Below are 16,761 nucleotides of genomic sequence, written 5' to 3' on the forward strand. Positions count from 1 at the left end.
CTGCATCTTTACCTATGCAGTCTTGTAAATGGAACTGCATTTAAGAACATCAAAGAATTAATCTAATGTGGATGTTCAGGCTTTCAGGTGGTATGGAGAGCATCTGTCTGAAAATTTATGCTAATTTATGTGGGTTTGGAAAAGTGTTTCTGTTTTTTTCTTGTACACAGAGATGTTCAAAGTATCTTATCCTTGGTTATCTAGTATCAAATAGCCTCTACCAAATAAAACCAGAATGTATTTTTGGTAAGTGAGGAACAGCAGGTCCTGAAGGGTTTAAAATAGATGACATATGATACCAAGAATAGCCCAGTGCCACTTAGCCAACCTGAGAAACTATTCAAAGAGCAAACCAAAATGGAGAGCAGTTCTATACTCCATGCTTTCACTAACATTTATTTTGCCATTTTTGCTTTGTTTTGCTTCAAGCTTTTAATTAAGATTTCCTTGGCTTTGCTGACCCATTTCTATATTGTTAAAGGCAACAGAAAAGAGGCTGCCAGGATAGCAGAAGAGATCTACGGAATAGTCCCAGGTAAGGTAAAAATATGGACTCTCTAACATTTAAATGTATATTTGCTACATTTTTGTAACTTGAGGATTTAAATGAGGAATTTGTTGCTAAATGCATGCGTGAATGTTTTAACCTGAAGTGCCTTCCATTTCTGGGGTCTTTGCAGTGTCAGTATGTGTTGGCATGATTTAGGTGTGTAAAATATGAGACTCCAGCTAGAATGAGAACAACATTTGCTCAAGGCCCTATGGTAAATAAAAAGATTGTTCTCGGAAGCAAGGCATTCTTTAGCAGTGGTTACAGATGGTTTTACTAAATATCCAGCTTTACTGCCAGAGAATATTTAGGGAAAAGTTTTAGCACATTGATTTTTTGAAAGGAGATGCTAGGAGGATATAACTAATGACTTCATGAATCCAAGCCAAGAATCCTTGGGTTTTTTTAAATCAGATGATAAAAATGAATGCAGCTAAAATTGTTCTGAAAAATATATGGCACATGAATATATTGTATTTTGTAGGTTATTTAGTAGGTCATGGTTTTGTTTTTTTCCAAGTTATTTTACTCCTTCACATCACTGCCACAATAATGAGCAGACGTGTGTTTGCATGCCTGTTAATTCCACTAATTAAAATGACACAGTATTTTAAATTTACTGCTAATGAGGACTTATTTTTCTAGTTGAAGATTCTTATCAGCCTTGTGACATCACACATTTTTATGTGACTCATTTGTTTGGCACTTGCTTTATGATGGATTGTGCCATCATGAACAGGCACATGAAGAGGAGCAGAACATGAGTGGTGCGAGATGGCCACCCAAAGCAGAGAGATTAAGATCTGGCCAAGAGAAATACTGCAGCCAAGCATTTTTTACAAAGCCTTTATAAAGCCTGTATATATATACAGGCATGTCTTGGCTGTTAATTTATTTTTTATTCTCCAGAATATAATTCCTATTATTTATTACTGTCATTTTTTATCAAGCACCTTTATGCAATCATAGTCAGACTTGGCAAACAGCAGTTTTTCCTTCATGCAGGTTCTTATTGAGGTGTCTTCAAATTCAGCAGGCCATAACATATTTTTATTGCAAGTTACCATTTGCAAAAATCCACCAAGGATAATCTTACAAAATGCAAGATCATGTGATACTGTTACTGGGGCACTATATCGTATTACAGTCAGAGCTTTGCAGCATTTCTCCTTGCAGTGAAGTAGCACAGCAGCAGCAGGACTGCTTGACTTATCCATAGACATTTAAAAGGAGAGTGCTTTCAGTCATGTCGCTCACAGCTGTGAAGGGAAGATGTGCCCCATATGGGAACTATATCTGCCACACGTTTCAGGGAGGTAGGTTGTGGTGGCTGGCATGGAACTGTGCAGCAGTTGTCATGGTGTGTTGTCACGGCGAGGGATGTGTGTGCATACACATGCATTGGAAATGCACTTGCATGTGTTACACTTCAGGCTTAAAAGGTTAAATAAGGCACTGTAGCTCTGTTGTCTGAGTTACTTCTGAATCTTCCTGCTGTATAAGGGCTCTGGGCTTTGTCACTTGCAATGTCTTGATTTTCTGAATTGAGCTTGCCTATTTCAGTCACCAGCATGATGGGGGGTATGGGGTATTTTGGATATTTTCAGGAAGATGTTTCTCTCTCAACCTGCTTGGTTCTTGTTTCCATCATTTTGACTGCTGACTTCTACCTAGTCATTCAGAGCCTTGTCATATATTGTGCCAGCTGGTCTTTCCATTCCAGCTTCCTGCCTTAGGAGCCTAGGAACAGCTCCCTACATAAATGGAAATAAAAGTAATAGTTATAGTTAAAAGCTTAACCCCATGAGCTCAAATGCATCCTGCCTCTTAGGTACACAGAAGGAAACTATCTTGGCCAAGAGTGAAACCTCTGCTGTGTCCTTGGCCTCAAGTCCCCATGGATATGTCTGTGCCTTTCATTGATTTCTCACTGCCTTGGGTATTATTTGAAATGGAGATAAATCACCCTTTCCATTCTCTCTGGTGTGGCGTAGCTGAAAAAATTTAACAGGACAAGAGTTTCAAATAAGTGCCCATGGGGTTGCTGTACAACAGAGGATGAATAAAAAAATTGGTGTTGCTTCTGTCCTGTGGCACTGCAAATGCAGCTGGCCTTTGGAGAAATACTTACTACCCACTGTTGTGGTATGGTTATAAATTTTAATATGGAACAAGAAATTTTTCTCTCTACTTGAGTGGCAGGGATTTAACCTTGGGTGGCTGTATATGCCTGTAAGTAGTAGCTATGATAAAGAATTTTTTTTCTTAGCACATAAATAGATTAATATAAGAAAAAGGGCAAGCAAGACTACATGAAGGAGTCCAAACAGTTCAGCATCTCAACATTATTAAAGAAGAAAAGTAAAACCTCAGGCAGAATTTGTTTTTCCATGCATTTTCTAAAATCTTTCAGTGAAGAGGATGATGAAATATATTACCTGGTAGCCTGAGATGGAGGATGTTATTTATGAAATTGTCAATTCATGAAAAAAAACTCACAGGGACATGTCAGAATTCATTTGATGGACAAGTCATCCCCATGTCTCCCTGCTATGCATCTCTTAACTAAGTGCCCGGGAAGCTGGGATGCAATTTGTATCCAAAGCTCCCTGGGAAAGGAGGAGGCTGATACGGTTTTGAATAGGAGAACTGCAGGGTTCAAAAGTCTCCCTATTAAACCCAGCAGCACCAAACTTGTGATTTTTGCTGAAGCATGTTTTTAGCTGTTCTATTAAAAGTTCTGCCAAGAAGCTTTTGTTTAGGTCCCTTAGTGAGCAGCCAGCTTTCTCAGGATTGCTGAGCCCTCAACTGCTCTGCTGAAATCAATTTATCAAACAGTTTCACCACTGACCCCACATTGATTTTAGTCCTGATCTGCATTTACACGAGGCTGTGTTTCCCCTGTCCTCCTGGGATCTGCCTCTGCTGCTCACCTGAATTAGCTTCCATGCATTTGCTGTTTCAGGCAGCTGGGCAGACCGATCCCCTCTTCATGATGCTGCCTTCCAGGGACGCCTCCTCTCTTTGAAAACCTTGATTGCACAGGTAAAAGCCCACAGGTAAAGAAAAGATTGGGAAGCAGGGTGGTTTCACATGATTTGCATCCATGAACTGGTAATAGACTGTATCAGGGCATAAGAAATATGACTGTATGAATAATATATCAGCACAAATGCTTTTGGGCATGTATTAGTTTGCTCAGTTAAGATGCTGGGGACAAGCCCAGGACAAAGACTATTACAGCTTGTAGCTTGCTATATGATAAACAATGATCCTTGTGCTCTTTCTCAATGATACACCATCAAACTGGGCTCGAGAATAGGGACAATAAATATATATAGACTATTAAAAAAACCCCCAACAAACAGTAGAAAGCTATAAAAGTGCATATTGCTTTATGTAAAGGGAGAGCTGTCAGCCTGAAACCTTCTGCTCCAAATGGAACCAGAGGAAAGAGAGGAGGAAAGAATACACTAGAAAGGACAAGAAGCTGGATATGAAAAGGGATAGGTTATGGTTCTTCATGCTTTGCCAATTGTCTTCCTTACCACTTTGATTAAACTCAATGTCCTCATCTGGCTTGAATGGTCAACTGTCATCCCTCTTCCCCCTTCCCCCACAAGGCAACTGCAGAGAAATTAATTCCCTGAGTGTAAAGCTCTATGACTTGGCCATCAGACCTTTTATAACCAAGGTAAATAATTTTTACCAGTGTAGCCACAGCTCAAATGGAGAACATCTTCAAGGAGTGGAGCTGCCGATGTAAAAGCCTCCACTCCAGACTTTTATTGAACTGCAGCTAAAAGATGTTGCTGTTTACAGACAGTGTATTTTTATGGAAAAGGAAGTGGTGGAGGTTAGGGATAAAAAAAAAAAAAGAGGGTTTATTCACTGAGGGATTTGATGGTTTTCTGACCCTCTTTCTCTCACTTATGCTGACCTTACACCATCTGATTAGTGGAGCACCTGGAGTAGTGGTTATTCACTAGATGCCCTGGTTATGCACTGGTCACGGTTATACACTGGAGAAGCACGCAGTGTTATGGTTATCCATCATTTAGTTAATCCACCCTTTCTCCTTCTCTAGAAGACATTTAATTTTTGGAGTAAAGGATGAGGGTCCTTGCGGATGAAAAGAGATCAGGGCAGTAATGTCTGTAGAGCCTGAATTGGAGCTGATTCACCACGCCTTGATAAATGTAAGGACAAATCTGTTCATGGATCAGCACAATCACTGCTCATTGCTTCTAATACAGTTACACTACTAGCCTAAAATTAAATGTTGGACTATACTTGAGTATATATGGGACACTCAGAAGTCTCTATGGAAGGACCATAGCTTTCAAGAAAGCAGTGAGGCTTTGGCTCCATAGGGAATGCCTGGACATAAGGAGATTATGTAGTGCTGGAGATTGAAAAGAGCTCAAGAACTCACCGATGCCTGTTTCAGCACCCAAACAAGAGTTTGATTTTTCATGTACATTGAAAACAAGGTTTAACATGAGCAATGTTTGGCAAACAGCCACAGTAAGATCTATAACTCATTCTCCTTTTCCTAATGGAAGTGATTGCTGTTTTGCCCAAGATATCAGTACTTATTCTTTCACTTGCAATGACTGAGTTTTATTTGTTAAATATATACGTATATATATATGTGAATAATGATTGAGAATAGGTCTCCTTAGGAGTCTCTAGAAGACATTGATCTTGAAGGAATATGCTGATCATTAATTATGAAACAATTATACAATTAGAAAATGGAATCATCTCAATATTTTTTCAAGGTTTTATCTATTCTTCTGGTACTATTGTAATGCATGGAATAATTTTAACGACAACTTTTACATTACTAATATTTTCACATGACCTAAACCCGATTGTTTTTCTATCGTAGAATGCCTAGCCTAAAGTGATTACAGTGGTTGCTTTTAATACTCATGACGTCAGGACCGATGACTTTTTTACAGTGTTATGCTGCTCCCAGGTATTCATTTCTGCCCATCCCAATGAGTACTGCATATCAAAAAGTGCGTTGCTGCCATCTTGTGAGCTGTCCTGTCTATAGCACATCAGGTGGAGTCAAACTGCGTTTCAAAACATGCCATCAAGCAGAAAACAGAGCTGCTTCCAGGCCTGGTTGTAAAATCTTAATTATCAGGAGATTTAGTTGCATTCTGGGGAAAACACACATGACTGTTGTTTTGTCCTTTGTGAATATGTCTTTGTGCAGGAATAGGTGTGGCAACTGTCATTTAGGTAAATACCTGTACTAATGTGTTTGTAAATCACTGTTCTTTCTTCCAGTGTAAAACATTTCCTGAGTGGTCTAATAAGAGGAACTGATCTGTGGATGAGATTTGTCTCATCTATCTTATAGGTTTACCAAGTACTTACCACCTCTGAAGGAAACAAACTAGGTACTCCATATAATCAATAAAAAAACTTCTAGGACATAATTCATCTGATCTACTAGAAACAGCTGCCTTAGCACGAGATGAATCATATCTTAGGGATATCTCCCTACTGAAGGAGCTGCCAGCTCCAGCAGAGCTGTTGATACTTGTGCCAGAGGCATCCTCATTCAGGGAGGTGAATCCTACCAGCTGTAGCTCCTGGTGGTGGACTTATTAGAGGGGGGTAATGGCACCCTTAGAAGTTTAAGAAACATGATGTCTTTCCTGTGATTGACTGCGCATCATAAACACACTAGAAACAGAAGGCATAGCTTGTCCTTGCTTCTTTTTTCACCCCATCACCAGCTGTGGTATGTGGGGACAAGAACTGAAGCACTAAACAGCACTAATCCAACCCAAGCACCTTCCCTGGACGCGCACCCAGTGACATGATGCTCTCCCGCCATGGTCTGACTGCACCCATGCGAGCTCTGGGGGAGCTGTGGTTTGTGTTTTCCCCTCACACCCTGACCCTGCGTTGCAGGGTTTCAACGTGAACCTGGTGACGACGGACCGTGTGTCAGCTCTGCACGAGGCTTGCCTGGGCGGCCACGTCGCCTGCGCGAAGGTGCTGCTGGAGAACGGGGCCCAGGTGAGTCCCGGGGAAGCCAGCTGGGACAAGGGCACCTGGAACTCAGGTGCTCCCTGCATCAATGGGGATGTTGGGCAGGCTGTCTGTGTGGCAGGGCCAAGATGCAGATGTCCAGGAGCGTCCCAGATAGAAACGTGGAAAAATAAAACAGTGCTTTGTTTCCATGGGTGATGGATTTGCCTTCCCCTTGCGTCACATCATTATTCTCTTTTGTTTTCCTTCTGTGTGTGAAACATAGTTGTGATTGATGGAAAAGGAATGAAAGATGCTAGGTGAAAATAACCTTGAAAAAGTAACTTATCCCTTCCCCTCCCCTCCAGTAATGATCTCCGGCATTATCTCTGGTTTTCTGTGGGATGGTTTGGAAGTCTCATGTAATTAAAAATAGATGTTCTTGAAGCAATGAAACATTTTATCTGCTAATAAAATAATAATTCCCACAATCGGACCTAGGGTAGAATACATGTTAACAATGGAGATAAAGGAATGGATGAAATATGTAAGAATATTTTTATTTTAACTGCATTTCAAGTACAATTTATATGGCAAGAAACTGAGCAACACCAAAACAGGCAATCAAGCTATCCTCTGCAGAAGGAAACAAATTTGTTAACTTTCTAAACTCTATGCCAAATTTTAATCCCTTAGAGGGATGAAAGGAAACCCCCTTTCTAATGAATTTTACTTGATTTTGGTATATTAATGCCATTGCCTTTTTATAACTCAGAGAATCATTTCTGAACTCTCTGTTGCTTTCCTAAGAAATCAGCCTATTCCTAGTGTAATACATATCTCCAGCGTTTTTTGGTTTTAGCTTTCCCCCCAACTCTCTGCTCATAAATAAAGTCAACAGGCTACTTTGTAACTTCTGGAAGAACATATGCCAATCTGCTGCTCTCCTTTTTTTGCTGTGCTTTCCTTTATTTCCCTGTGATACCAAACCATTCACTCCACAATGGCTGTCTTGCCATTCTGTCCTCTTTTACCAGTTAAACCAATACCCAATGAAGAGGGAAACCAAGGAAATAATTTTTCTTCTTCACTTATCTCCTTGCTTACCCTTGGTTACAAGCTTGCCTGCATTGCTGTCCCTGTTGTGAAGTGATGCTTATAGACCTCCAGTGCCTCCAGCAGCTCCAGCCACATCTGCCTGATGAGACTGGGGGGAGGTGGGGGGCAGTGGAGATCTATACAAATTGGCACATGCTTGCATAATCCATTGCTCTTCTCTGGTGTGCCACAGAGTTAGAGACATGCAGATTTGCTGCATGAATTGCTCCTGAGGGCTTGCTAAACACAAGCTGAGGGCTGTTAAACACAGCATAAACAGGCACACGGTGGGATTCTTGAGGTGTCCAGCACAGGGCCAGGAGTTGGACTCAATGATCACAATGGGTCCCTTCCAAATCTGCATATTCTCTGATTCTACAATTCTATGATCTACAGCATGGAGCACAGCATAAGCCAGGGATGCTGCTGTCCCAGCAGAGAATGGTGACAGTGGTTCTTGCCAGGTCATTACATTAGAGGTGGGGGAAGGAAATTGTTTCTCTCTTGCATAGACACGTGCATATGGACTCTTTCAAGCTCTTTTTCTGTTTGGGATTAAGACTATGTTTCTGTGAAAATTTCTTTTGCTGGAAACATGGTTTTGGGTGAAAGTATTAAATGTAAAGTAAATGTTTTCATTTGAAAAGCAAAGCTATTTTCATCTGATGCTGTTCTACCTTGAGGCCAGATCAAACTATACTGTACCCATTATGGGTGCATAGGATTATGAAGATATTCAACTTCTCCATATAAAAAAAAATAATAAAAAAATTGCATTTTTAGCAGCTCCGGGAGGAGCATTAATAGCAGGCAATGTCACTGCCTTCTGGCACTAGTTATCTGGGAAAGAGTGCAAACATCAAAGGAGAATGTTATATATATGTCACAACATATAACTCAGAAAGTTGTAAATAAGATAATTTCTGAAATTACACATGACAAGAGTCTCATTCTGGTGCATTTCTGGTGTGTACATGAGGCACAGTCCAATGGCGTTCCTTTTAAATTGGATTATCCTGAGTGTATCTTGCCATTCCAGGTCAATGCAGTCACCATTGATGGGATCACCCCACTGTTCAACGCCTGCTGCAGTGGCAGTGCAGCGTGTGTCAACATGCTGCTCGAATTTGGAGCCAAGCCACAGCTGGGAAACCACCTTGCTTCGCCCATTCACGAAGCAGTCAAGAGAGGTAATGTTCAGGGTGTGAATGCAGCTAACAATAACTAAATGAGGAATGCATCTTTCACTGATGACAAAATATTTTAAATAAATAACTTCCATACCAGTACAGATAAACAGGCTTAGCTTTTTCGCAGCTCTTGTTCCTCATAGGTTGCACCTGGGTGTGTTCTGCTCTGCAGCAATTCAACAACTCTTATCTCCACAGGTCACAGGGAGTGCATGGAGATCCTTCTGGCTCATGAGGTTGACATTGACCAAGAAGACTTGCAGCATGGGACCCCTCTCTACGTGGCTTGCACATACCAGAGGACAGACTGTGTCAAGAAGCTTTTGCAGCTAGGTACACCTGAAAAGGGGGCCAAGGGAGAGCTATGGTGGTGTGAGCCAGTGCTTCTGGTCTCTCTGAGCTGCCTCTCCACTGCAAACATCATGGGTTATTTCCACAAGTGGTGTTTGGGCAGCCTAAATCTGTGAGACTCATTTGAGGCTATTAAAAATTTCACCTGCATTGATGAAGAAATGATGATTTCCTCAGTTAAAAAAAAAAGCTGTAATTACATACACCTCCCTGGAGCTATCTGAATGTGAAAATAAAATTCTTTTACTTTTCTAGAATGATAACAGGAAGCACAGAAAATGCTGGCTAATATTACTGACCAAAATCAACTCTTGATTATGATAAACTGCCATGTTAAACATTAAATTCACCTATTTCTCAGGGGATGATGAAGGCAGCAGTAAAGCTGCTTGGAAGAATAATCACGGCAGGTCCAGGAACAGCCTCTGAGCTAGCATAAATTCTTCTATCAGTGTACATTACCTGACTTACACCTGCTTGAAGTGTGGCCCTGCTGTGCCCGGCCAGCCTATGGCAAACATTTTGCTTGCTGTGCTCTCAGAGTTATTACAATGAGATACCTAAAGATTTTGGGGTTTTTTGTTTGGTTGGTTTTTTTGTTTGTTTGTTTTGTTTTGTTTTCCCTGTGGCAATTAAATTAATATAATCCATGTTAGATTTTATGCTATAAACAAATTTAAAGAGGATATGGTAGACTTTGAACATCTGTTGGGTTGAAGGTCAAGCTGCTCAGTTCTGACCATCGCAGACAGGGTTTGGTGGCCTAGGGGACTCTGACAGTGCAGGTATTTGACCTGCTGAGTTTTGCACAGCTGCTATTGAGAGAAGGGAGTGAGTCCTGTGTGCTGTCTTTCTCCTTCATTTATTGAGGCTACTGGTGGAAACCAGCCTGTGTTATGTGGGTTCAGACAGTTTCTGCTGCCTCCCGGATCTAACCATGGACTCTTGTTCACTCAAGGAGCCAACGTTAACATGGGGAAGCGATTAGACACCCCCCTCCACGCAGCAGCAAGGAAATCCAGTGTGGAGATAGTTGTCTTGCTGACAGACTACGGCGCTAACCCAAAATGCAGAAATGCTGAACTCAAATGTGCCCTGGACCTTGCCACACCCAACAGCAAAGTGGAGCAGGCACTTCTGCTTAGGGAAGGTGATGATTTCCTTTCTTCTTTTATTTTAATTTTTTTTTTAGTAAAGCAGTATTTATTTTTTTACCTAAGTAGATTTTCTTGACAGCTTTTATAAGTAACGCTCAATATAAGTTCTCTTCTGGGTTACCTGCTCTGCTGCTTTCAAGCTTGCAGCCCATGACAGAAATGACTAAGAGAACTCTGTTTTGTTGCTAGATCTGCCATGTAGTGCCAAGGTTTTAGTGGACAAATTGTTCAGTTTTTCTGTGTTTTCATTTCCTGTCTACTGAAGGAAAATCATATGTATTTACCTATCAGGACTCTAAGGGTTAAAACCTACTGTAAAAGTTTATTCAAAGATAATATTTTAGTACCACCATCTAGTATTCAGCCCAGTACTGTGGGTCAATGTCCTGCTTCCTGCAGAAAAAGTGATGTGAGTGTGTGTGTCCTCGGCTGCCAGGAAAAAGCAGAGCTGTTTGCCAGGTGGCTATTCAGCTTCACAGCATGCAGCAATTCCATGTGGTTCATGGGGCTGCAATCCCAGCACAGACGAGCACTGCCCTTTGCAGCTTACCTTCAGCCTTCTTGCAATTAATTATCTTTCCAGCCTACTCAAAAAACTTCTGAGTAGAACTGAATGCAGATCCTCCTGTGCCTTTTTCACCTGCACCACATTTGGCCAGAACTTGATGCATCCAATAACAATAGCCCTGTGATATGGACTTGCTGAACTAATTCCGACCCCCCTTCCTCCAAACTCCGTGTTTCCCAGCTCACTAGTAGCTTGTTAGTCAGTCTGTGCCCACTCTGAGGCTTTGCCTGTGCAGAAGATGAATGATGCTCCTCCATGCAGTCAGCCTATACCTTCCCAACCCACCAAGGACCAAAGCATGATGTGCACAGAGGGCCCACCTCCAAACAGCTCTTGGATGGTTAATTAATAATTGTCGGTGTTGCACACAGGTTTTGCGCCAGTCCTTGAACACTGGTTGGCTTTATGGAGAAAATGAAACATTGGCTTAATATCCTTCTGTCCTATTCCCTTTCTTGATGACTTTTCATGCAGAGCTTTAATTTGCCATGTCGAAAACCTTCTGGGAGGACTTTTGCTTGAATGTTTCTTACCTCTTGTGACTCTGTCTCTGTATCTGAGATGCTCAGATGTGTGAGCAAAAGCAGTGCTGGCAGTTGTCCTGCTCCAGCTCCCTGTGTGAACCAGAGACTGTGGAGATAAAGAAATAGTCCAATATTAATAATTTTCTCTTCCTGAACTTTTCTTTTGATTTTAACTCTCAGCTTGTCACTCTCTTCTCCCTTACAGTCAGAGGGACTAGAGGGGCACTTCAGCTCCTGCTGGCTCTCCATTTTTCAGACATGAAGTTTCTTCAGCTTCCTCACCCTTAGTCACACTTTCACATACTTTGCTATGTCTAACATGCAACTTGCCTTTACCCCTACTTCTATGTTTTCTAAAGTTTCCTTCTGTTTGAAATAAGCATCAGAAGTTGTAGAGTTTTCCTACCTCCAACTTCTCCATTGTGGTTACTTAGATGACTCCATTTAATTGCTCCCCTTACTATTAAGTGATGTGAAATATAAACCATGTCTATTTTCCTAACTACTCTGGGAGATGGTAGCTTCTTTCTTCACTTCCAATCAGTAGAACAAGTGGTCTTTTCTACATATCTCATATTTTTCCATTAATTACTTCTCAGAGGGGACATTATCAGCCTGTTTAGGCTACTTTCCTGCAGTAAAAGGACAGATTATGGAGCTTATCTGTAAGATATAAGGACGGGCCTTTAAGCACACATCTTTACCCATTACATGTCAAACTCTGCTGTGATTGCTACTGTTTGGGCAGAAACTGGAGTGGCAGGGCTAAGACAGGGTTCAAAAACTGAGCACCTCTGGGCAGGTATAAAGGTTTCACTTGGATCAGCTCCAGCAAGAGGAAAGCAAAGGAGGAGCAGGGGCACATCCATTAGCAACTTGCATTTGCATGTGCAAACATACAGTTGCAGAAGCAATGGAGCCTCATATCTGGTGGGTTTGTGCCTGGCATGCCCCTCACCTGACCCATGGTGGGTGCGGTTGGGGCAGCTCCTGGTCCCCCTGCGGGGAAGCCACTGGGGCAGCACCACTGTGGGCAGTGCTGTGCCCAAGCTGACCTCACCATTGTCTGGATGAGTTATCCGGCAGTTTTCCTGCCAGTTGACCCTCTGATGTTTAACAAGAGCTTTTCACATAAAGCAGCCTTTACCTCGGGGCCTAGGGAAGGACAGAAAGGCCTCTCATCTTGGTGGTTTTTTGGAAGTTTTTTTTTTTTCCTCTCGATGTCTTTTTGCACAAAACTTTTGAAGACTTTTTATCTTTAATATGTTTTTCTTTCAGTCAGACTTAGTAAAAATTGGCTTACATAGTAAGAAAATATTTTGAGGAGCACTGATAGACTGACTGACATACATGTTCAGAGACAGTGTAGTCATATAAAAAGGCTAAGTTGTAATTACTATTTGTGCAGGTACCTGCTGAGACACCAGCAGTTGGAAGAAGCACATTCTATATATGTGAACAACTAACTGTATTTATCCTGTATCTTTATCTTTGCAAAATTGCTGGGAGTTGTCTTATGTCCTGAGCAAGGGCTATGTATCCCAGAGCTCTCTCCAGTGCAGACAACTTTATGGTATTTTAAGTGTTTGCTCAAGAAAAGATGCAGAAAAGCCTAGCAGTGCATACAGAAAAAGGATTTTTATGCTCGTAGTTTTCAAATTGCTGAACCAACTTTGACAACATAAATTAAATATGAACAATAATCTATTTAGCCATCCCTGACTTCAGCAAGTCACTGTGTAGTGCTTGATCTGATTTGCAAATCTTGCTGGTGTTTGTTGCTTTGGCTTATACTGCTGATGGGGTTGGGGGTGCTTATTCTTGCCTTTTCTTTTCCTGCCAGGTCCTGCCAGTCTTGCCCAGCTGTGCCGGTTGTGTATCAGAAAGCATCTAGGTCGGTCGTGCCTATATACAGTCCACAAACTGCACCTGCCTGAGCCGCTTGAGAACTTTCTCCTTTATCGATAAGTCTGTGACTGTCTTTATACCGGAAAAGAAAGAGGAACAAATGGTTGTTTACTGTAAAATTATTATAACAAAGAAAAAAAATCAGAGGCATCATGTACTGTCTACTGCGGATACCAAACATGAGCTGCTACGTGAAAGTGCAAATTGAAAACACCTTTTCACAGACAGTGAATGATATCGTGGATACAGTTCCCTCATGGTCTGTTGCCACATCCACTTACACCAGCCTGAGAGTTGTAAAACATGAACAGCTCTTGACATGTGTTTGACATCTTTGTAGATGCACATGCACACCTTCACCTACTACCTTGCCCTGCCCCCTCTTCCCCTCCTCCACTCCCCCCCCCCCAATTTTCTCTGCATTTAGGGCTATATTTATTTGTGTAGTATCTGTGCAGCTTCTTCCCCTTGTCTATCCAATCTCTATGTCAAAATCAAGGTAATGGCTGTTATTCTTTCACCGGTGTGAGAATGAAAGCTTTCAGTGCTGAACTTCAGCCGTACGTAACATATTGCACATCTTCTGTCAGATTTGACTTCACACCCTTTCATCTCTTTTCTATAGTCTAGTGGAGTCCTAGCAACTACCAGCAGGCTCTGGCTGTCCAGACACTGTACATCCCTGAGCCCAGCTGCCCCCAGCACTAACACATCTTGTCCATGGAAGTGCAAGTGATGTTACCAAAGCAAGAGCACAGGTTTGGAGTAAACCCACAAAAATGTGTGAAAGTCTTAAAAAACCCCACCTTTCATCTCTTCTGGAAAAAAATCCCTCCAAAGCTCCAATCACCTCAGATCTAGCTGCGTTCATTTCATGAACAATTTTTCTTAGCTTAATTCCAGAACAGAACAGTAAATGTTTTCACAGGCATAGCAGGTGAGATTTCAATGTCTGTCATTTGCAAGGTTTAAAGAAAAGCAAAGGAAGAAGTGTTGCATTTTTGGGCTTTGCATGCTCTGACATTCCTCAAGATAAATCCTTGGACTGTAGAGCAGGAGTGAAGCAGGGCCACTAAAGATGGCATCACCCAAATATTCTCTTTGTTATATTTTTCTCACCAGGACAGGTTTGCAGGCTTGTCGGCTCCCTCACTCCCTGTTCTAGAGGCTTTAGTTACTTTCCTGGGAGAAAGGATTTTTAGAGTGTTGTAACTTTGTCCATTGTGGTATTAATTTAAATAAATAACATCAGGGTTAGTAGTTTGGACACAGCAGAGCTGAAAACATGAACCTCTTTGAGCTGAGAAATGTGTGATCTAGTGACTGATGCAGTGCCGGTATGACTCTGTAAAGGTTTGTTTATTTTTCCTGTGGAGGTTGTTCTGAGGGGAGAAATGTTTTTTCAGAGCTAGGTTTTGGTAAACTTCTGCCATGAGACAGGCAATGATGTTTCATTAGTTGTAGTAAAATGGGAAGCTGAGTTAAAAGAAGGGTCTTTCTCCACTTTGCTCAACTTCACAGGTCCAAGAGGCTGCTGACAAGTTTTCAGGCTGTGAGAATAGAGGTTTCATTATGAGTTAGGCATGCTGATACTAAGTTTCACTGCCCATACAATCTTAAGTTAGGGGGCACTGACCTGCTGGACCCTGAATACAAGATTGGCTTCCAATCTTTGAGCCTTTGAGCTCCTGTCCCTGCTCCAGCAGCAGCAGTCTCTCTGGTTTGATGCTCATCCCTTAATGTTACCATGACAGTTTCCCTCTCTGAGACAAAGGTCGAACATTTCCTGTACTTCCTTATGATTAATTCAGCACAAGTAAGATAAATTGAGCTCTCAGCAGTTCATGAGACTGGACCTTCAATGTTACAGTCCAAATGAATGCAGTTTTCAGCCTATGTTTGCACATATTGAATGCTATCTGATGGCAAGAGCTATTGCTCATAAAGTTGTCGGTGACATCAATGACCTTGTATAGTACAGTACATCATGAATCTCAGAGATTTGAACACTAAATTCTCAAGAGCCTTTGAAAATCAAATACTATCAAGAAAGAAATGTCTATATTAATCTGATGTCAGCAGACCTCTCACAGTTCTATCTTTACTGCCAACTCACCTGCTCTATTTATAAGGTGGCAGTCAGAATACCATCTGCTATCTAAACAGAGAGACAGAGCCTCAGCTCCGTAGGTTGTCAGACTTGCATTGCAATCAAGGAACTAAGGCAATTTTTGGGATCTATTTCAGCCTGTGTAATGCTGAATTGATTTCCTGCTGCAATCATCAATGAAAGCAGTATTTCACTTGCATAGGATTTTAAATTGAAAAATGTGTCTCCATTAAGGAAATGCAAAGTCTGTTGAGCCTCTCAGGAAAGTTTATGTTAAGAAGCAGCACAAGCTGCCCTATATTTATTCCTGATATTAGCTTCCTATCAAAAAATCACCTCACCTTTTCTTCCTCCTGGTGACATAATTCTTCCTGAAATTCTCTATGTCAGAGGAACAGAGCCTCAATAAATCAGAAGAGAAGCTCAGAAGTCCTGACGTCAAGTAATTTCCTTAGAAACTTTACCTAGACTTTATTGCTCTTATGTCAAAAGATTAAGTTACCAATTTAATTCTCATTGACTATGCTTTGTGTTGTAGCAATGCATGGAAATAGCTGGAGGAGGTATTTAATTTTTTTGTGAACATGTTGTGTTATGTGAGGATAAGGAAAGACTGTGACAATTTTCTGTGAGACTACTGAATCTTGCTGGTGATTTTTCAGAAAGGGTTTGGAAAACATCTGTCATGCATGGATACAACTGCTTTTCCCTGGGCAGGAGAAGGGCTAACTAATCTCACAGGGTCTCTTTCCTTCAAAACTGGTGGTGTCTTCTCTGTCCTTCCATGATTTGTGACTGAAAACAGTTATTTGGGTAAAATATGGTTTTCATGAGAAGATAGATGTTTTTATGTGCTGCTATGTCCACTGCTATACAACATCCCTAAGACTTTACCCCAAACAACTGCCAGTACTGTCTGCTGCAGTGGAAAGTGCTGCATATTTCAACAGGAATGACTGCAAAATATCCTGGCTACTGGGAAAGTTTTTCCACTCAACAGCTGGGATAGTTTTTCCACACAAACTCCCACTGATTCTGAGTACAGACACTGACTTGCAGTGTAAAGCACAAGCTTGGGCTATGGATACTCCCTACCTGTAAAGTCCCTGCTCCTGAGTGTGTTTTGCAGGAGTGGCTTAAATAGGTTACTGATGTGCAATAGAAACCCAAAAGACTTCCTTTATCATTCTCAATCTGTTGGCACACTTTTCAGTTTTATTAATCATCTCTTATGAGAGATCCAGTTCGGCCTCAGAAAGGCCAGTGATGAGGACCTCACAGATCTCAACCTAATCAGATTTTGACTTC

The 16,761-nt window shown here is 41.4% G+C and overlaps 1 protein-coding gene across 1 annotated transcript; it reads left to right on the top strand.

The window, feature by feature from the left end:
* The first annotated feature begins 357 nt into the window (after positions 1 to 357).
* Positions 358 to 13,476, top strand: ASB11 (ankyrin repeat and SOCS box containing 11). The gene is made up of 7 exons (XM_027640645.1): positions 358 to 535; positions 3,516 to 3,595; positions 6,488 to 6,595; positions 8,685 to 8,835; positions 9,034 to 9,168; positions 10,145 to 10,336; positions 13,279 to 13,476. Exons 1-7 carry the CDS (start codon positions 358 to 360, stop codon positions 13,401 to 13,403), a joined length of 969 nt encoding a protein of 322 aa, XP_027496446.1. The 3' UTR covers positions 13,404 to 13,476.
* The last annotated feature ends 3,285 nt before the right edge of the window (positions 13,477 to 16,761 follow it).

Source organism: Corapipo altera, unplaced genomic scaffold, assembly GCF_003945725.1.
Source record: "Corapipo altera isolate COAL_440 unplaced genomic scaffold, ASM394572v1 0, whole genome shotgun sequence".
In the NCBI taxonomy this organism is placed as follows: domain Eukaryota; kingdom Metazoa; phylum Chordata; class Aves; order Passeriformes; family Pipridae; genus Corapipo; species Corapipo altera.